At 41.4% G+C, this 21,482-nt stretch overlaps 2 protein-coding genes across 2 annotated transcripts; one reads left to right on the forward strand and one right to left on the reverse strand.

The window, feature by feature from the left end:
- Positions 1-884: 884 nt before the first annotated feature.
- On the forward strand, positions 885-12,569 carry otoa (otoancorin). Its single transcript, XM_038712466.1, has 28 exons — positions 885-942; positions 1,058-1,119; positions 1,564-1,585; positions 1,780-1,828; positions 2,299-2,431; positions 2,580-2,642; positions 2,753-2,946; positions 3,030-3,163; positions 3,947-4,065; positions 4,172-4,314; positions 4,740-4,857; positions 4,981-5,190; positions 5,268-5,438; positions 5,668-5,808; positions 6,046-6,095; positions 6,574-6,694; positions 6,782-6,900; positions 7,007-7,166; positions 7,532-7,725; positions 7,815-7,905; positions 8,117-8,237; positions 8,538-8,734; positions 9,485-9,637; positions 9,725-9,867; positions 10,193-10,329; positions 10,447-10,544; positions 11,556-11,709; positions 11,979-12,569. Exons 1-28 carry the CDS (start codon positions 885-887, stop codon positions 12,059-12,061), a joined length of 3,438 nt encoding a protein of 1,145 aa, XP_038568394.1. The 3' UTR covers positions 12,062-12,569.
- On the reverse strand, positions 12,563-20,885 carry znf687a (zinc finger protein 687a). Its single transcript, XM_038711440.1, has 11 exons — positions 20,811-20,885; positions 18,347-20,316; positions 17,423-17,678; positions 17,118-17,305; positions 16,826-17,010; positions 16,531-16,707; positions 16,275-16,437; positions 15,928-16,167; positions 15,702-15,814; positions 15,214-15,316; positions 12,563-15,133 (listed from the first exon to the last, which is right to left on the reverse strand). Exons 2-11 carry the CDS (start codon positions 20,291-20,293, stop codon positions 14,504-14,506), a joined length of 4,002 nt encoding a protein of 1,333 aa, XP_038567368.1. The 5' UTR covers positions 20,294-20,316; positions 20,811-20,885; the 3' UTR covers positions 12,563-14,503.
- Positions 20,886-21,482: the final 597 nt, after the last annotated feature.

Consider the following 21,482-nt stretch of genomic DNA (forward strand, 5'->3'; position numbering starts at 1 on the left):
GAAAGGCAGAGGGACAACACGCACATTCTCACTTTGTCTACGTCCTGTTTTTTAAATTGTTTTGTTTCTGGAATCTACCAGGTAGCAGTTGCAGATTCTGTAAGTAATAACTAAGTTCTTTGTTTGCTTTTTCAGTCTCTGATGTGTTGATAGTTTCAGCTATGCGCTGTAGAAGCAGTAACTTTGTACAGGTACAACTTGTTTATTGTTTGTTTTTTAAATTGCATTTTATAAAAAGGTATATAATTACACATTAAAATCTAAAACAAGGCTATACAAGGTCTTGGGATTATATATGAAGAAATATTAAGAAGAAATTATTGTATTGTATTTTTTTTTTACAGGATAATTTCAGGTATGATAATCATCTGGTATTTTTAATAGTCATATTAGTTGAAAGCAAACCAATTCAATGAAGGCAAAATACGAACATGTGTAAGAGGAAACTCCAATATGTGAAAATCAATAAAGAATGCAGACATTTGTGCAGAGGTGATGGAGGAAGAGAGGAGAAGCTGATGCTGTTGTTCTACAGTACATCATGTACATTACCAGACCTGTTTTTCACAGTGTGTTATCCTCGACAGTCCGTGGAGCCTCCCATAGGATGAGTAACTAAGATGGTAACTAGGGAAGTATGGTGACAAATCCTCAGAGGAGGAAGTATGGCTCGCATTGAGACAGGTTCTATAACAACCTAGAGATCTAAGAACAAACTCCTCACAGCCTACAAACAATACATTTATGCTGTTATGTGATGAAAAATATTATTAAAATGCGAATCTACTTCAAAAGCACTTGCAATATGTGTTGATTTATGCACACTTTATTATGTCGTTAATTATGTCATTGTGTTCAACAAGCAGGGGCCAGGTCTTTCCACCATGGCTCCAAAAGGAGGAACATTTTTCTTTCTTCTCATATTGGCCTGTGCAGCCAGGGGTAAGCAGCAACACCATCACATGCATCATCTCTTCTTGTAACTGTCAAAATGCATGCATGTTGTTTACGTGTACATAAATGTCTTTTCATAATTTTTTCGTTACTACGTGTTCAGCTGAGACACCAGATAGGACGCTTGGAAATAAACCTGACTTCAAAGACATGGCCAAAAAGCTGGTATGTCATTTCCTGAATACTTGCCTGCTCAGAAGGATATTCTCATCTGGAAGCAGTATGCGAAAGAACGTTTTTATTATTTACACATAATTTTCAAGTCCAATGCAGTTTCATTTTCTTTGTCACAGTTTTCTCTTTGACTAGGGCCACTTCAATACTTTGTCGTCATTGACATTTTCCACTCATGAAGTCATTCTAATGTTATGCAAGGACTAACAGAGATGATGGGTGCAATCACTCATGGGAATACATTTTTATTCATTAGTACTAATTGCACTGGAAACTGTCTATGGTGTACACCATGACTGTCACAATTGGCCATATATAATCCCAGTTTTAGTAATCTTATTTATGTCCTGTATGTTGTTCACATTTATTTTGAGAGCAATCATTTTTTCTTACCTTAAACATCTGATTGTGATATCTGTCTTTTTTTTTCATCAGATGAAGAAGTGCCACGATAAGGGTAAGCAAACCTTTCATGCACTTTTTCTTATGAAATGAATTTGAATGTGTAAAAATTGTGTGTTTGCATGTCTTTTGAACTCCTAATTCAATTTCAATTTGGGACTCTACTGCAACATTAGACAGAGCTCAGACCAGTCCTGATGTGTTTAAACTATGCAACATAAAACGGAGGACATATCTGCTATGTTACAGGATACCCGGTGCCTGGGGTAATGCTGCTGAAACATGTCTGCAATAACAGGTAATTCTGTGTGTGTGTGCGTGTGTGTGTGTGTGTGTGTGTGTGGGTGTGTGTGTGTGTGTGTGTGTCCTGAACTGGCAAAGCATTTTCAAGTGTTGAAGGTGGTTCCTTTAAACCATGAGTTGCTTGCCATTTCTTTTATCAAATACAAAGCTTGTGTAATGTGTTGAGTTGCCTTTTTTATAAATATATTTATTTGCTCCAAGCTGCAAACATGTGAGAAGGGATCATTTATTTGGCAAATCCCCCTGACCAAGATGGTCCATCTCGAGCTGCTTCAGTAGTTCTGCTCAGCGGCCAACAATAGAAGACTGCTGTGGCACTGTGCAGGATTTATGAATGCAAAGCAAAGTGTTGCTAGAAAACTGAAAATGGGCTCAGTTGAATTTCACTGGATCATTAACGGATTAAATGAATTAACAAATAAAACACCTAAGATTAAAAAGTTTCCACTCTCGTATCTCTTTCAGTGACTTGCCCATGGAGGCCAGAAATGCTGATCCATCCAGCACCTTCCTGTCTAGTGTCTTGAGCGTCCTGGACGCCCTCTCTCCTGTCAAAGACTCACTTAACCGAGTCCCCTTGGAGGACTTGAATAAAATGGTGTGAATGCACATTAGATTCTCCACATATAATGTAAATAATTATTGGTTAATCAAGGATTAAACTATAAAAGATTTTGTTCATTATTTGTTTCAATGGCACCTGTCTCACCCCGCACACATTAGTTGTCTCGTCTCTCTCTTTTTAGGAAAACAAGACATGGAATTGCAGCAATCTTTCGACCATGATCAAGCTGATGCAGAACTCCTCTGTCAGTACTCCCCACTAATGCCAAGATCTTAAGAAAAGATAAATATAATCCATTAATGAAGCCAATCTCTGGCAGTCTAATGATTCTAGCCATCTCTTTAACTCCCTCAGGAGGCATATTCATGCTACATGCAAGCAGTTGTGGCCCCTCTGTCCTGGGAGACTTTGAACACCCAGAGTGAAAGGCACATGGACTCGGACGACTATGACGCACTGCTGTGGGCTGCTAAACCGGTGCTGCAGGATATGTCTTCTACAAGAATGAACCTTCCAATCAAAGTAGAGGGCCAAAACGTGAAAAAGATGTGTGTGTGCTTATTTTTATTTACTTCCTCCACTGTCTCTCAGCAACTTTTCTTAAAATTGTAAAATTGGTCATTGGTGCCAGGATGATGATGCTGCAGGAGGTGTATAATCCCATGTCTGAAGCCAAAATGACACAGGTGATAAAATGGGCCAAAGAGCAGATCACCCAGAACTACTTCAACTGTACGATGGGGCCATCATCTGACTCAACATCAAGTAAGACATGAGTTAAGCACATCAAATCAGAAACCACTTTATAAAGAAAATCTGATCATAAATCCAAATATATTCTCCAACAACATCATCCCAAACATACGCACACAGTAACTTTAATACACAAACACACACTCACTAATAACAGCAACACATACTTCCAGTCACACACAGAAGTGTTTGTTGTTTTGTTTTTTGTTTTGTATTTTTCTGATTTTATGAATTACGTGTTGGCAATATTGTCTTTGTTACACTCATGCAAATAAATTAAACTGAATTGAATTTAAAAGAAAGAATGGAAAAGGGAACAAAAAAGAGAAGTAGAAGTGACTGATCATAGGGGATCACTTGAGAGATGAAAAAGCTGCAGAGAAAAAAAGTTAAATAGAGCTAGATAAGCAGAAAAAAAGCTGAAGGAAAAAGGTGAATGAAGCGGGCTGAAATAAAGCAAACTAGATGAAAATAACAAAAAAGAGAGGAGAACTGGGAGGAAGAGACAGAGGCAGTCTCTCACATGCAAATTGCACAAAGCAAGTGGAGAATCTGTTCATTAAACAGCAAACGATAAAACAGGCAGGAGAAAATGTGTGATAAGAGTGAAGTACTGTGAGGGATTGTGTGTGTCACAGAAAAAATGCTCTTGTGTGTGTTAGTGGCAAACATACAGGCTACAGTATCTGTATTTACAAATAAAATAATGCTAATCAAAGACCATGTCAAATGCAACAGACATGTGGATCTGCACAGCAAACACCAAATCTTGCTGTTGCCTGATTTATTCCGTAGTGCTAATGGAGCGCTGCAAACCTTCGCTGAAATGGCTGAACACAGAGGCTTTGACCATGATGGGACCTTACCTCTCCCATTTAGCACCGGACGATGTTGATTGTTCTCCTAAAGAAAAGGTGACGGGGTTCTGCAAAGAGGGACAAAGAGCCATTGATAGTAGAAAAAGCAAATCACAAGATTTTAATTTGTGCCTCTGTTTGTTTCCTTGGCATTCTCTTCTAGCTGTGTACTTTTTTCAGCTCAGCCCAGTTCAAATCCGCCTTGAGTGTGGCCACCAAGATGAACCCCAGCCTGGCCATGAAGTTTCTCCAAAGATTTCAGGAATGCTTCAGTGGAACTATGGAGTTTGCAGAGCACGTCGACAAGTGTGTATTCATGCATACGTGTGTTTACATTCATGCATAAAAATTCTCAATCAGATCATTGCTAGCCAGTCATAACCTTTATAGAACATTTTTCTCATAGATTCAGGTTTCTCAGATTTTCACATCATGTCATTTCCTGGCAAAGCAGAAGAGGACAGATGAACATACATGTTGTTTCATTTGTTTTCACTCCGCTGTTTACTTTGAATGTCAAACCTCTGTGTTTGGGCTTTGGGGTTTTTGTAATGAGGAAAATTCTTAACAGACAAGAGAGCATGTTGCTACAGACAGTCACTGTAAAAGACACAAAAATACATTAATTATAATAATTCTGTAAACAAATTGATGTTCCTTACATTATAGAGAGCTGATTCAAGTTCAAGGTTGGAATAATTACAAAATGTTTTGCCTTTGAACCTCCTTAGGCTTGGCACACTGGCCTGTTATTATTACTCTGCTCCAGATTTGACTGCTAACCTCAGCATGATACTCCTCACTGAGCTCAACAAATGCGATGACTACAACAACCCCAGAATCAAAATGGTATCACTCACTTGCTCATACTTTCAGCCATGTCCTCCTCGGCCAGGAAGTAGTGAATCAGCTAGAAGTGATGAATTTCATGAATCTCAGTAATCTTGTCTTTTTATCCCCTCCTGTCTCAAGCTGAAGATGCGCCTTGTCAGGTCTGTGACTGCAAATTTCACTGCTGCACTAAGCGAACTGGGCAGCAGCATTGTGTTGTTGTCTCTCAAAGAGCTGTCCACGATCCCTAGCAACGATCTCAAAAAGGTTCTCAAAAATCTAGGACCCACTGTACGATGGACACAGTGCCAGCTGCACACCCTTGTCAAGAAAGAGCTGGGCGATAAGAAAGTAAGCCTGCAGCGCTGCTGGAAGCTTGCCTCTCACATGCTCTTGTTCTATACTTATCTCATTCTGCTTCCATTTAGTGTAAAGAGATGGCGGGTGAAGAGGTGATGGCCCTTCAGTCAATTGCAGGAGGTTTGCCAAGATGTGTGCTCAAGAATGTCAAAGCCCAGCAGATCCTGAATGACACAGAGGCCCTGAAGAACATCTCCAAGCAGATGATGAAGGGACAGTTGAAGGCCATGCTGCAGGGGGTGAGTAAGGAGACAAAGGCAGGAAATAGAGGCTAACTTTAATGGTTAAGTGCAACGATGACTCGGATGACTATTGTCTTATAGAGAAAACTGTGAGAATACAAGATTTATATGAAAATCCAGAGAGACCGACAGATGGATTTCAATTCTCAAATTAAGAAGTAATTTGTTTCATCATTTATATACATTGTGAACATCATTATTGAAAGAATCAAATGTTTTCCTGTAGCTGCTTAAGGATGTGGGTCCCTCCGAGCTGGTGCAGAAGTTGCAAGGTGCTTTGCTTTGCAGCGTTTCTCTAAACAACCTGGACAAAGCAAACATCACCTCTTTAAACCAAGTGGAGAATAAAACGTGGAGTCTGCCACAGGTGATGTCCCTGAATACCTCCTCTCTGCCCACAGCACTCAGCTATTAACACATTTTATCCTGTTTTTACATTTTTACCACATTCTGAATTATCTGGCGTATTGATGTTTCGATGTTAATTAGGCCTATTACTGGTCTTGATGCATTTGTGTGTGTGTAATATATATATGTATACATAAAAATAATGAGTTGTATTTACTATGAAATGGTGTTTCCTACTTTGTTGTCTTGTCTTTAGGCCGCGTACTTGGCAAAAAAGATGTATGATCTAAAGCAGCTTCAGTATAGGTGAGATATACAGTAATGGATAAAATAACAGAAACCCCATTCAATAAAATGCAATATAAAACATTGCAAAGGCCTGACAAGGCTAAAAGGATTTCTCTTGTGACGTGCAGAGGTTTTAATTCAAATTGGTGGTAATGTTTCAGCTCATTATTTATACTTATTTACCAAATAAGCAAACAACATCCTTAATCCTCTAGAACATATTCAATTATTATATATTGAATTATTATATATCAAAAGACTGACACTCAAAATTCAATCTAACTGGCAGAAAACAGTGTCTTCATAGTTAACTCCAAATTTAGGTTTTCAGGGCCTTAACAACTCACACACACACACACACACACACACACACACACACATATATATATACAGTATATGGTGTTTCAGTAATGTGCATGTTCATGTTACTGACTGTATGTACATGTCTTCCATTACTTTACATGTTTACATTTTAAAACAATATTGACTGAGGCAGGAAGCTGCGTTCAGTCCTTCAGGGAATAACCTGTAAGATGATTGACAAAGCAGCAGACACCGATGTGCAAGACATGGCTCAAGCCATGACAGAGTTTCCACAGTGGCTCTCCAAAGTGCAGGTATGCATTTACTCACACATACTGTATTTATAAGCAGGTGAAATCATGCGTAGAGTTTACCCATTGACAACAAATATATGTTTTCAGGCAGGATGTGCTGCCCAAAAGCTTTTTGCGACTTTGGAGAAAGTGAGAACTGGCTATTTCAAAACCATCACTGGGGCGGAGATGGACAAGATTGCCACACTCTTGCTTGTTCACCTGCCGTAAACAAACATTGTTTTCTCTATCTCACTTAATTGTGTATAGTGAAAAAATGGATAACAAGATGTAACACCACCCTATCTCTGTTTCTCATTTACACTATCCCAGGCCTTCGTCGGTGAAGGATTTGCCTGACTCTGCATGTCCTGTCTTCCTCTACAAGATGGAAGTGGCCAACCTCAGCTCGTTACCTCTTCTTTCCCCATCTCGCCCCGCACTAACCCAGAGAGCTCTGCTTTGCCTTGCCAATGTACACACAAGGATATACGTGTAACAAATGAAAGGAAAAGCCAACATGAACTGTCTCTGTAAGGTATTGCGTTACCATGAGCTGTTAGAGCAGCAAAAAGACTCCTCGGCGTAACTTCTCCAAGCCTCTGGAACTCTACCAAAAGATATTCCCTCATTTAGTGTTTTGATCACAATTTGGGTTGAGATCTGGTGCCTGTGAAGGACACATTCTAATCAAATCATTCAGTGAGGCGTGTATTTGTTATGTTTCTCTGCTTATTTATTCAGGGTTTTTCCTTTAAATTGTCACCTTCCTGTACGAACTGCTCCACACATATCATTATCACATAGTGAGTCTAGTGTGCACAACAATAGCCTCAAATGTTTGCTGCATATTTGCAGGGGACAGGCTTATCTGGACTGACCACTGAGGATGTGTCCAGGCTTGGACAGCTCTTGTGTGAGCTTCAGCCTTCCCAACTGCGCCTCATGGCCCCAGGTGTCCTCAACTTCAGCCTCCGGACCATGGCTTCCTGCCAGCACATTCCTCAACGCCACAGGGCGGATCTAATTCAGCTGGTCAACCAGACTTTTGGGTAGGACAGGCTCCCTGTGGACGTTGGTGTCACTACAGAGAAAGATGGAGAAAGCAAGAATGTGATGCATTTTTTAAAATCTTCCTCAGAGATCCATCTAATTGGTCAGCTGAGACTATGGAAGCACTGGGTCCTCTCCTCCTTTTGGATCCTGCTGCCACATCTGCTCTGCCCAATAAGGTTTGCATCTTTTGTATTCTCCTTCAGATGTCGTCTCTACCGTGATTCAGCTCATACTGTCCTGTGTTTGCGTTTTCTTTTTGTCAATAAATCATCCAGCCAGTCAAAATACAGAGGGAGCTCAGCACTGCACTCTTCTGGTTGCCATTATTTATGCATGTATTTCTCATGGTATCTTTTTGTTTCATTTTCACCTCTCTGTCACTGTCAGCCTTGGATGAAGGATGTTCTCTATTTCCTGAGGTCCCGCCTGCCCCAAGCCTCCGACGCCCTGAAAAGGAAGTTGTTCGAGCTCACCACCACATCAAATGCAGCGCGTAAAAAGAGAACAGGTAAGTGCTGTTAGTCTTGATTAGTGATACTGCGCAAAACATTGGTGATGCACAAGTCCACTGTACTTAAAGAGGCTGTATTTTTTCCTTTAGCTGATGCTTTTGTCCAAAGCCACTTACAATTGCTATAAACGTCAGAGGTCACACGCCTCTGGAGCAACTAAGGGTTAAGAAACAATGGGGAATTGAACCTGGGTCTCTCACACCAAAAGCATGTGTCTTATTTATCGCGCCTTCACCACCCCACCTGCTGCCTGCCTGCTTTTCACCTGCTATATGTCTCTCTCCTGTTTCTCTCAGCCACCAGTCAAGTGAACAATGCTAAACAACCCAATGTGGAGTTGATCGAAGAACTGGGAATGAACAACGTCTACTGGACACCTGCACAGCTGGATCAGATGTCAGCCCAAACCTTCCTTGCCACTGTGGAAATACTTGGGGCCGTCACTGACTACAACGCTGACCAGCTGGCCATACTTCATAAAAAAGCAACTGAGGTACAGTGCTGATCCTGGATCTGTTCGTTGAGTTCATTGAGCAGAGGACTGTGTGATGAACGGAGAAAGTCAATTTATAATTTTCTCTTGTTCTTACATTTCTGGTATATTTTATTCTTTGGGTTTAATAGTGTGGGCAGTGAGGTCACTGCAATATGGGACTGTACTGAAACTATTGTATTTCACAACTGTCCAACTTTAGGAAAAATTTCAGTGGCCTTGAAAACAACTCCAACACCCTTGCCCTTAATATCTCAAAATAATAACCTTGTTGAATTCGTACAACTCGTTTAATCAACTTGTTATATCAATCATTTTCACAATTTCCAAAAGAAATTCACACCCAGCATTTTGGCAAACATAGAAAAGTGCATCCCAAACTCTCCAGGTATAAGTAAGCCATTATTACCGCTGTCTAAAGAAACTCAATGAACCAGCCACAGGCAGCAGCTCTGTGCATTACACTTATTGGTTTAGCTGATGCTTTTATCCAAAGCAACTTACACTTAATGGTTGAAAGTTTGAATAATTGAAAGTCACTTTGGATAAAAGCGTCAGCTAAATGAATAAATGTATATGCTTGTATATCTATAAAAATAGAATATCAAAACATATGTACAACAGAAATGTCCAAAATGGGAATTATGAACTTCAAACTGGAATTTACTATAGAAATCCAATATTTTATGAGCACAGTCACATAAAAGTCTGATTCATTTGACTTATAAGTGTTTCTGTGTGTTGCTGCAGTCCTTGGGCCCGGTATCACAGATGACAGATGACAGCGTGGTGGTGCAGATGGGATGTATAACTCGGGGCTTCGCCAATGCAGAACTGGAGAAGCTCCCCTTCTCACTGGACACTCTGGAGGCAATAGCCCACTGTGGCTGGAATGAGTCACAGGTGAAGGAATTGAAACAGCCGCTAGTGCGCAAGACTGTTACACTGATTATCATGATGTTCACTTATCGAGATGACCTGTCTCAATAGATGGGGTCGGTGTGGAAGGGTGTAGCTAAATATAACAACCTGACAGCACAGCAGCTGGGAGCTACAGACATGGTGGCACTGAACCAGTTCATCTGTGGCCTAAACGCCAGCGAGATCAGACAGCTCAACCTGAACGCCTTCAAGTTTGTGCCCCATGCATAACTCACTTGTGATTTTATTTACATCACCACTTTCTGCTTGTTGTATTCATAAATTGGTTTGTCTCCAATTAACCTGTCAAACAAAGTGATAAAAGGCAGTGTAGCCTCACAAAAGCTTAAAGTTATTTTAGAGGGAGACAGTATGCCAAATACTAATTCTAGTTTTAACACACAGCACTACAGGCATGGAGTGACATTATGTCTTTGTCTCATGCAGCTGAAAGTGTTCACTAAATCTCAACTACCTATGCAAGATTTCTGATGTCCCCCTACTCACAACTACATCATGTGGGTGTGTGTGTCACAGGGACGCCGTGGGCTCCATGGATGGTGTTCAGTGCGCCTTCACGGTTACACAGCAGTTGAAAAGTCTTGCCGTGTCTGCGTTTGGAAAGCCCAGCACCTGGACTGAAGCACAAGTGTCTGACATGGGCAACATCATTGGTTAGATAATTGCCTGTAAACTATTTGCTGCTGCAGAATCTAATTTTAGTTCTCATGCCATGCCTTTGCTCAGCAGCGACTTACAAAATACTGACCTGCTGTTTCTGTCTCCCTCAGCGGGGTTGAATGCAACTGAATTGGTTTCTTTAGACCCGTCTGTCTTCTCGTTTCTCAGAGCGTCGTGCATCCCGCTCATACCCCCAGGCAACCTTGCTGTAAGTAACTTACTCTGACCTTTGTTCTTTCCTTCATATGTCTTTCAGCTGGGAGCCTAAACCAGTAGTGGAAAGTAACTAAATACTGTACTTTTTGTACATTTTATGCTACTTTATATTTCCACTTCACTACATTTCAAAGGGAGGTGGTTTTGCCGTAGTAGATAAGATGCCTTTGATGTGGGAGACCTGGGTTTGATTCCCACTGCACCACATCCACCAACATATCCCTGAGCAAGACACTTAACCCAAGTTGCTGCAGAGGCGTCTGACCTCTGACATAAGTAGCATTGTTAAGTCGCTTTAAATAAAAGCGTCATAGAAATGGAAATATTGTACCTTTTAATCTAGTACAGTGTTGTGGGTGGAATTATATACTCTGCACATTTATCTGACAGCTATAGTTTTGCAAACCAAACCACAGTGGCAGTGTTTAGTGATTTAAAAAAATCTCCCTTTTAGCAAGTCATTTTTTGGTGGAACTGATTTCTTAGGTACATTTTCTTACAATAAAATATCTGCAAGTGTAGTCAACTAGAGTCAAGAATTTTCTAAAATCAACTTTCATGATTCCAGTCATCTTTCTTATGTCAAGATACAAAACACTCAGTTGAATCACATTTTTGAAACAATAGGCTGAAATATTCCAACTGTACAGCAAAATTGTTTTTTATGACTCACTTACAGACAGAAATGGCTGCTTACAGGTTTTTTATAATACCAAACAGTTAAAATCAGCTCCAGCTCAACAAATCACAAGACATTTGGTGCTCACATACAATGTTAATGCATCAGGAATAATAGAAATACATTTTCAGTGTATACCACCATGAAAGTGGCATTAGGGATAATGAATGCTTTTACTTTTGTTAATTACATTTTGCTGATAAATTTGACTTGTATGTACGTTTACTCAAGTAAGTTTAAATGCAGGACCTTTACTTGTTATGGAGTATTTATACATTGTTGTATTACTTTAAAAAAAGGATCTGAAAATTGTTTTCCCTCCAGGCACTCTCTGTTACTCAGCTGGAGGCTCTTGGACCTGACAACACAGCCATGGTAACCAACGAACAGCGAGCTGCCCTGAGAGACAAGCAACTGGCCGCTCTCGAAAGAGCCGAGACCGGGTCTCGTGGCCAAACACAAAGCCCAGTCCAGTCAGGTAAGAAGACATATTCTTCAGTGTTTAAATCCTGCCAGTGTGTTTTTATTATTCCTTTAATGTGTCATGCTGTTAAGATATTAGTTCTGCTTTACATTTACACCAGTAAAGATTCATCCTGCCATCAAAAGCTGCCGTGAAAGCCAGGCTTGTTTGTGAAAACAAAATAAATGAAATGTTATGCTCTTCAAAAGAGTGGATCCTGTTATAATAAATGATTGCTGCATTAAGAAATCTTTGCATTCAGTCTTTATGCTACTCTCGTTCAGGAGCTCCATCCCTGAGTGTCGAGGGGATCTCAGCCTTCATGAAACCCCTTCTGTTTCTCCTCATGGGGTTCCTACTGCTGTGAGAACGGAGAACCACCACATCCTACTGCAAAACTGCCAGAAGCCTTAGCTATCCACATGCACGCAGCCTCATTTCCTTAGAAGTTAACATTATAGTGTACTTGTGACATGTATTTCTTAATGTTATTATGTGGTGAAGACATGTTTCTCATAGATTGATTGTCTGAGATCACTTGTGTGAGCGTAGGAGTGTGGAATTGCACAACATAATCAAACGACCTGGTAGGATGTGTAAGCATTCTTTATTAGTACTTTTTGTTAAACTCACTTTGTAATACTCTGTTTATAAGAAAGTATATTTTAATAGAATGAAGAGGAATATTTAATTACATTATATTTGTCACTGATGGCCTCTAGCTATATGGAATGTCTTAAGAGCTCATTATTTGGATGTTTGATACTGTACTGACAAAATGGAAAATAGCAAAATAGTTAAACTCAATAAAGAATAAGAATATACTTAGTTACTTTTAAGACCAAAAACAAGTTAAAACAAGACAATGTGCCAGTTTTTATTCATTTTTAATAAACATTTGGTTAGAAATTGTCGATCCAAAAAACCCCAGAAAAAGTTAAACAGAACAATGTGTGTTAAAGCATTGGATAATCTCCTGAGAAAGTAAACAAGCGTAACAACAGGTCACTGATGGCTACAGCACATTAAAGAGATGCAGATGCATGGATGTTAACTGTATGGATCCTGTGGTCGGAGATATTTCGGCAAACCAGCATATCGTAAAACACGACACAGACAGCAAAAAGTGCCACTAAACAAACAAATCAAATACAACACAGCACTCAAAACACATATTTTCCCCCACAGACCTCTTTATATCAAGCTACAATTTTGTTAAACAGTTCTGACTTTTCAGTTAATGTCTTTCTGTGGATACTAAGTCGACACATTCATCAATAACTCATCTGATTATACTCTTCTAGTTTACCAGCACCGAAGTCAGTAAATGCAGAACAAAGATTTTTCTTTTCTTTTAGTCAAACCTGAAGACAAAGTAAAAATACAAGGTTCAACATTTTGTCATTTTAGAAAAGCGTTAGAAATAGTCACAATGACATACATACTGATCTTTTGTTTACAGTAACCTAATTTTTTAACAGAAATGTAGACAAACGCAAAGCAAAAGCCAGACTACATAATTTTACTTCCATCACTTGCACACACAGAAGGAATAAATCTGTTAATCTGATCTAAATACAGTACAGTCCACTTAAAAAGGTATTAAACTGTGTACACTTCAGATTACCGCTGACCATTTCCCAAAGCATATTTTAAGTTTTAAGATTGTATTCTTTTCTTTCACAAAGTTATTGGTCCACATTAATATAAGTACGATATAAATATAATCGCTCAGGGACTACAAACTTGCTCTCACAGGTTAGCAATCAAAACATTTAGAAAGGGTAGGTTCACATTTTTTCAAGTCTGTCTTGAAACCGACATATCCATCCGTGTACTGTAAGAGTTATTGGTCACTGGGATTATTCTTCCTGTCCAAACTGGCAGTGAAGAGATTCCAATGTAATGATGGGGGACTCAATCCACAGTCCTCAATTTTGTGCAACAAATATTTTCCAAGTGAAGCTAATATGAATAATCTGAATTAGACTTGTGAAGGGGGTCCAATGTCTTTTTAGTACAAAATGTCCTCTTTGTCTTAGAATCCCTCCATTGGGGCTCAGCAAGGAAACACTATCCATGAAAACACAAAAAGGAATTTTGATGGGTTACCTATCTTTAGCGAAGTACAAATCTCTGTGATTTAGTATTCATATACACACAAAATGGTTATAAGCCAATGGCTGCATTTAAAGTTGGGAATCAATCTAAAATTGTATAGCATGTTTTTGAAAATGGCTGGCAATAAATTAAAAAGTATACACACTTAATCTTAACTGAGCTAACATATTCTAAACGGCTGTGATGACTCCCTAAAAATATGTTTATTTTAAAAAGGACTTTATAGAAAAACACCTGGGTTGCCATTCAAGAAGCTCCTCAGTAGGATGAAAACGTCAAAACAGATACATTCCATTGCAGGCTATCAAAAACAGCCATCATTATCACAGTAGGATTGGATTTTCACATTCACAGTTCTCTACAGGCACGTTACGGTGTGAATGTGGTCACAGCAGTGAACTAGTCCGGCACGTAGCTCTAATCTCATTAGTATCATTACTGAAAACAGAAATGCAGCAATAGATCCTGAGTGTCAGAAATAGAAGATCTCGATCAGTGAAAATCACATTAGTTTTTTTTTGTTTTTTTTGCAATCTATTTACATTCAACCTTGTTCTACCAATCTTTGGTTAACTTAGTGCATAGGTGTGCTAATCCAAACTTTGATGAGAGGTGGATGATAAATAAGGCACTTGCAACTATTCTTGGAACACCTACCGACACCGCTCTTCCCCATGTATTTGCCGTCTTAGGTAGATTTTCCTGCATTCCTTGCGCTGATAAAAGCCATACCGTGAGTTCTGAAGTGCGTATTCAGATCCGATGCCTTTTCAAATTGTTTCCCGCACACCTTACAGGCCAGCGTGCCCTCTTCCTCCATGCCCTGAGCTACGGAGGATTGAGAAGAGGGCGATCCTGGTGCAGAACCGTCCAGAGAACTCTTCTCACCGTGGTTCCTGCTGTTACCAGGGGAGGGAGCTGGGTGCACGCTTGGGGACTGCTGCTTCTCAGTGATGGTATTTCTCACTTTGTGGGTGATGAAGCAATGGCGCGACAGGGAGGAGGTGGATGTGAAGCAGGCGCCGCACTGCAGACACTGCTGACTGCCGCCCTCCGTCCCTGCTCGCCGGTGCTGGCTGATATGCTCCAGGAACAATGCCTGGTCCTCTGTGGTGAAGCCGCAGGGGGCGCAGCGGAAACCAGACTCAGGAGTGGAGTAGGGGGCAGGCGCAGAGGAGGAGGACTGCAACCTCTTCACTGGGCTCACTCCATCTGTGGACTCTTCGTCCTGCTCCATCTTCGCAGCTCCTCTTCGCCTCCGGCGAGCCCCCAAACTGCTGTCCTGTTCTGAGGAACTGTCAGCCTCATCCCCGCCCCCCTGTGACAAGAGGAAATCTACAGTTTACAACATCTTAGCAAAAAGTGTTTCCTGTTCGTCTTACAAATAGAGAAGCTTACCATCAGTGTGTCCTGGCTTTCTGTGTCCATGCTGTGTCTCAGCTGAACATGCCTCTCCAACAACACTCTGCTGCTGAATGTTTTCTTACCCTCACCACAGAACCTACACACACACAAACACAAATGTAACCTGTTATGATTTACTGATTGCAGTTAAGTCGGTTTCATATTTTAACCTCACAAATTACAGGAATCATAATTAGACCTGAGGTTTTTACAGCGGTTACCAACCGCCTCGGCTGCAGAACATTTTCCACTGGACTGTAACGAAATCATGTGATTCAGCAAAAGAAGCAGAAGAATTTTTCCTTTTCACTCCACAACAATATACTGCATGTGTGTGTAACCTACCTACATAAAATCAGTGAGTTCAGGGTGTTTACACTAAAAATCTTTTCGATAATGGTTTCAACTTTTGGACAAAGTGCCAGCAAAGTCAACCGGTGTATCATAATATAAATTACAGACGCAGAACGTGGGATACTCACTGGCAGCGAAAGCCACGATTCAGGACTTTGTGTTTGTCCCTGATGTGACGTCTCAGACTGGACGTGGTGGTGAAGGAGCTCTCACACTTGTTACAAGGAAACTTCTTCAGAGTCTGCACAATACAAACACATATGGCTACGTGTATTTATTTACAGCTGTATGTATAACAAAAAGTAAGTCAAATTATACATCTTGAGACAATAGGGGGATAGTGGACTTCCAGACCTTGCCATGTTGTTCAGCCATATGGGTAATGTAATCTTCCCGGTCTGGGTAGCGTGCGTGGCAAGGCGCACACTTCCACCCTGAGGGGGTCTTCGTCTTTTCAGTCTTCTCTTTCTCTTTTTTATCTTCATCCCTCCATTCCTCCCCATCTGAGCTCTCAAACGTTAACGAAGGCAGGGAACTAGAGGGAGCAGCTGGAGGTGAAGGCAACTCTTGTTTCACCATGGGAGTCTTGTGGGTCTGAGGAGCAGAGAGAACAAAATGGGGGGAGGGGGTGTTGTAAGGCAGATTTTTTGTTTGTCTTAACACTAACTGAACTATATTAGACAATCTAAGCATGCAAATACCATGAAATGGTCCAGTAGGGAACTCCTCTGAGAAAACAACTTGGTGCACTCCGGGCATTTAAACACATGCACCTTTTGATTGGTTAAATGAGTGTCAAAGTGGACGTACAGCAGGGACTTGTTTGTAAAAACTGTGTCACACATGACACATTTATAGATCAACCTGTGAGGGGATAAAAACCGGGTCAATTAATGGAAAGTTAAACATTTATTTTAATGGGAAAAGGCACATCTGTGCGTGTGTGTGTATGTATACATGGTCTGTCCTTCAGTGAGCGTTGGATGTTGGGAAGTGATGTGGGTCTGTATGCTGGGAGCAGATTTGAAAGCCATAGGACAGGTGGGGCATTTGTGGAACATATCACAGTGAGCCTGTTGGATGTGAGACTTCACCGAGTTAAGCCCTCCAAACACCACCAGGCAACTGGAACATCTGCAGACAACGAAAGAAAGAGGGAAACACTGTCATATAAATAGAATTTCTGTGGGTACAACAAAAATACAGTGCACTTTCATTTAACTGAACAACTGATGGGACATGGATGTCACACCTGTATCCAATGCGACGTGCAAAGTGCAAACAGGTCTTGTGCAGGTGTGTTTGAAATTGAGGCTGCTTGGCCGAGCCCCCACACTCTGGGCAGACATGTGGAGAGAGGCCTTGGTGGATGCGTTGATGAGCTGCTGCACTGCAGCTGTTGGGCAGGAGCATGGCAGGAGAACACTTTGTGCATGACTGGAAAACAGAACAGAAAGGAATGGCCAAAGAAAGGAATGAAGATCATTTTCATATCATTGGAAAACAAATGTATAGTTCTTATCCCTCACACTCAGAAGACTCACAGTGGTTTGTGCTGGTTTGATTTCTTGGAAATGCTCAGCCACCGCTTCTTTGCTGCTGAACTGAGCCTGACACTCAGGACATTTATTACTGATGTACTGCAGTGACTCCGCTTTCTTGTTGGATACTGCCTGATGTGCCTGGGGTGTTTGGTTTGGGGTGGCCTGGCTGATGGATGATGATGAAGGTCCTGAAGAGGATGACAGAAGAGATTGAGAGAGCCCACCTGAGGAATTTACTTAATTTCAGGAATAACATCTAAAATTTAAAAAATTAAAATTAAACAACAGAAGCAATGTTCACCAACCAACTGCGGAGGGTTCCTGCTGGCCAATCATCTGTTCCACAGTTACAGGTTTCATGACCAGATGCGAACACTGCATGATTAGGCCTCTCTCCTTGTGCTCTCTGGCATGTAAAAGCAGGCTGCACTTGTTGAAGAAGGCCAACCGCTTGGCGCAGTGATTACACGTCACCTCAATCCTCAGTGAGCGCCGGGCGTAGTGCCGCGCCAAACTCTGCTCCAAGGCGAAGGCATCCCCGCACTCCAAACACCGGTAACCCTGCAGGGGATCAAACATCCATCTTCTTATGGGTTCATACATTCATATGAAATATAGCTATGTAAAATAATTTTGTGAGTTGTCGTGAAATTATGATTATCAAGGCAGATTTTAGCTAGTATGTCAGTGTGGAAATTTTGACCCATGACATTCTCTTCCTGTATATTTTACATAAATGAAAACCAAGTTATCATCTATCTTTGATGAAGTTGGGCTGCTTGTCATTATCAGACTTAACTTGATATGTTAAGCAAAACAGCTAGTTTATCTTGATAATCTGTGGCAGGGGTCCCTTGTTGCAGTTTACACAATAAGGGTTGCAACCATTATTTTCATTACCGATGAAACTGCAGAATTTTTTCTTGATTAATCAATTTGTTGTTTTGTCCCTAAAATGTCAGAAAAATAGTGAAAATGTCCATCACAATTTGCAAGCGCCTGAGGAGTCGTATTCAGATTACTTGTTTGTTCTGACCAGCAATCAAAAAACCAAAAATATTCAGTTAAATATCAGATGTAACAAACAAAAGCAGCAAACCCTCACACTGGAGCAGCTGGAGTCAGTGGATGTTAAGTATTTTTGCATATAAAATGACTAAAACAATATATATTTATGCTGATCAATTAAGTGACTAATTGTTTCAGCACTACAAACAGTGACAGCTTACCTGTGCAGGTAGAGGAAGGCCCCACTCTGCAGGAAGAGGTGTGCTCAGATCTGGTTTATAACTGGGCAGCAGGTTTTTGTTGTTGAGGATCTTGTTGAAGGCTTCTACCAGGTTGGTCTGACTCTTGGATATGATTGCCCCAGTGCTGTTAACTATGGAGGCCGGTTTGCCGCTACTTTGAGGATGGAGCAGAGGTGAAGGTGGTGGATGTGTTATCCCACTGTTCACATTTTTCTGGCCCAGGCTGCGAGAGTTGATCACACCTGGGGTGACTCTGGGAAAGGAGACAGAGATTGAGGGCAGGGCTGCAGTTTTGGTGATGCTAACAGCAGTGGGAGAAACTTTAGGCTTGGTGTCCACTGGGGTTTTGTCTTTGACTGCACGGGCCCCTTCCTGGAGCATCGCCATTGCAGGCATCTGAGATGGCTCCCTCTTGGATCTTGTGTTATGACGTTCTGATGAAGGTTTTGAACTATCCACACCCTTAGGAGCGGCTCTTCCACCTCTTTTAGGTGCAACACCAGTCACAGTCCTAGTGATGCTGCCTGTAGGCATTTTGATTTTGACTTTGAGGGGGTGCAATGGAGGTGAAACTGTTTCTGCAGCACTAGCAGACCCAGGATTCTCAGTGTCAGCACCACAGCTCTCCTCATTTAAATTTTCTCCATCTCCAGCCAGCTTTTCATTCAGCTCCTCAGTGTCACCTGGCCTGTCCTCTTCTCTGGGTTCACTTTCCATGAGCTCCTCTTGGTGATGAAAGTCCTTGTGGTTCACTTCTAGACCTGATGTTTGGGCCGAATCAGGGCTGCTGCTTCTTGTGGGGACTACATGACCTGTCTCACTGGGCGGTGGGCTCTCAGGCGAGTCCCTCTCATCAATCACGTGCTCTGGGTATCTCTCCTCTTGGACTGATGCAGAGCCTGTGCTGACAGATGGGAGGCAGTCCTGGGGGCTCTGTTGCTGAGGAGCTGTGGAGGGAGAACTGGGGGTGGTAGGTCTCCCCTTTTCCTCATGGTGGGGTTCAGGTTCTGCAGGTGCCAGACGAGGAGGAGAAAGAAAACAAGAAGTGGTTTCAGGGGACCTAAGCAGCTGAGACCGTACTTTTGCTCTGTGTTTAAATTTGGGGGGGGAAGCCATTACAGATTCTGGGCTCTCCTGGATCACCAGTGGACTTCCTAAGTCCGGCTCTGAGTCACTTTCATCTGAGTGCATAACACGCTTAATTCCAGCCTTAACACTCCCGTTTTGTGGTAAAGGGGAGGATGATGGATTACTGAGGAGATGTGTTTCCTCCTTCTGAGGGGAGTGAGGAGGAAGGTGAGGGCTGACAGAGTGCGGGGAGGGAGGACTTGAGTAGTTAGTACCGGCACTAGTCGAAGACTGGAGGTAGAGGAGGGGCTTCAAACTTGTCATGACATCAGTAGTATGCTGGACCGATCCAACCTCAGCTCCTTTATCGCTGCCACCCTCACTAAGGTTCAGTGTGGACCTCAATGGTGGACACTGGGGCCAAGACTCTGTGTTGGACTGTCCTTGATCACTGGGGACAGATCCCTCAAAGCCATTGACAATCTGGAGCTCCACTGGGGCATCAGCAGGCATTTTAGGACCAAGCTGAGAGGTGAGGTCACCATACCTGACCTGAACCTGAGAGTTTATGCCACTGCTTGAAGGATTGTCGGTTTTGTCCCCGACATATTTCTCCTCTTCAAAAGACTCAGACCGCACTGTGTTCTTCACAATAACACTGACCACAGAGAGGTCACTGTGCGAGGCAGGAGAGCAGGGAAAGCCTGAAGGAGACCGACTCTCCCTCTCATCTGCATTAGTCCCCACCTCATCCTGCTCCTCTTCTGGGCTTGACTGAATGGCTTCTTTGGCATCAATGTCAGGAATGTCAAAAGCTGCCAGCAAATCATCAAAGTCTGGGGTCTTCATGTCCCCCATTGCCAGCACAAGACAAAAAAAACCTACCGGGGCAACAAATTCATTTAACATTAATTTAATCATGACCCATTTGAACTACGACAGTTATGTGTCTCTTAAACTATGCTCTCAAATAAAAAAAATGTAACAGCTGGTTAGTTGTCACAAGTGAGTCGACAGTGTTTGGTTAAAGTAAAAGTGTTGTTATTCTGCTCCACTTTACTGGTGGAAAATAAACAACTCTAATGAAACAAGACAAAGCTGTTGTTTAGCACATCAAACATATATCTGTCATGTTACAACAAGTGGGTCACTCTGCTAACAGCTAACGTTAGCGACACTTTAGCATTTAGCTAACTGCTAGCTGGCCTTGCTAACGTCAACTGGCCAACTTTCCGCAAGTAGTCAAAAGCCATAATTAGCTAGACAAGTGCAACACTCAGCTAATGTGGTCCTAATAAATACTATGTTTATTGCGTGTAACGTTTGCTATAGATGAAGCTAACGTTAGCTCACGCTTGCATTTAATTTGAATTACCTGCTACTTAGCGAAGTTGGTTCCTGACTTCCCTCTCAGACGCATGAGTTCTCCGTCACCGACTCATGCGACAGCGACTTCCCAGGAGCCTCCCTAATGTTTACATTTCCAGTTTCCAGTGTTAAATTAAAGAGGTGTCATACAAAACATTAAATAAATGTTAAATACGAAATGTACCACAGTATTTACTTTGGCATTGTGAATCTACTCGAAGTCTGGGACGAATTATGTAAAAATGTACTTGCTGCAAAGCTCTTCTCATAAAGTATGAATCAATATAAATCAATCTTAATATTCTGCAAGAAAAGTACCAACAAAAAACACAATTTCTACCCATTTTCAACTGCTTTTTTAAGCTACATGAAGGTATACACTGATGCCATTTCTCATTCTCATAATGAAGATTGTCTCTTTAGTTGTTTTTTTTTTTTTTTTTACAAAGGTCTTTGTTGACATGTCTATGTCTCTCCTACTAGTCTGTGTTCACTTGTATTCATTATGTGTCTTGCATTCCTGTTTGGTTTGATAAAGAACATCCGGCAGTAATATTGCCATCTATGCAAATTTAAATGCAAGTTTAACTGGGCACTGAATGTGACACTACCGGTGTAAAACCAGTGATAGTATGTACATTTCAATGCAATATTTGTTATTGTGTAATGTATGAGGGTT

Source organism: Micropterus salmoides, unplaced genomic scaffold (assembly GCF_014851395.1).
Source record: "Micropterus salmoides isolate LMB-PRFRI ecotype aquatic unplaced genomic scaffold, ASM1485139v1 Ms_hic_scaffold_11, whole genome shotgun sequence".
NCBI lineage: Eukaryota > Metazoa > Chordata > Actinopteri > Centrarchiformes > Centrarchidae > Micropterus > Micropterus salmoides.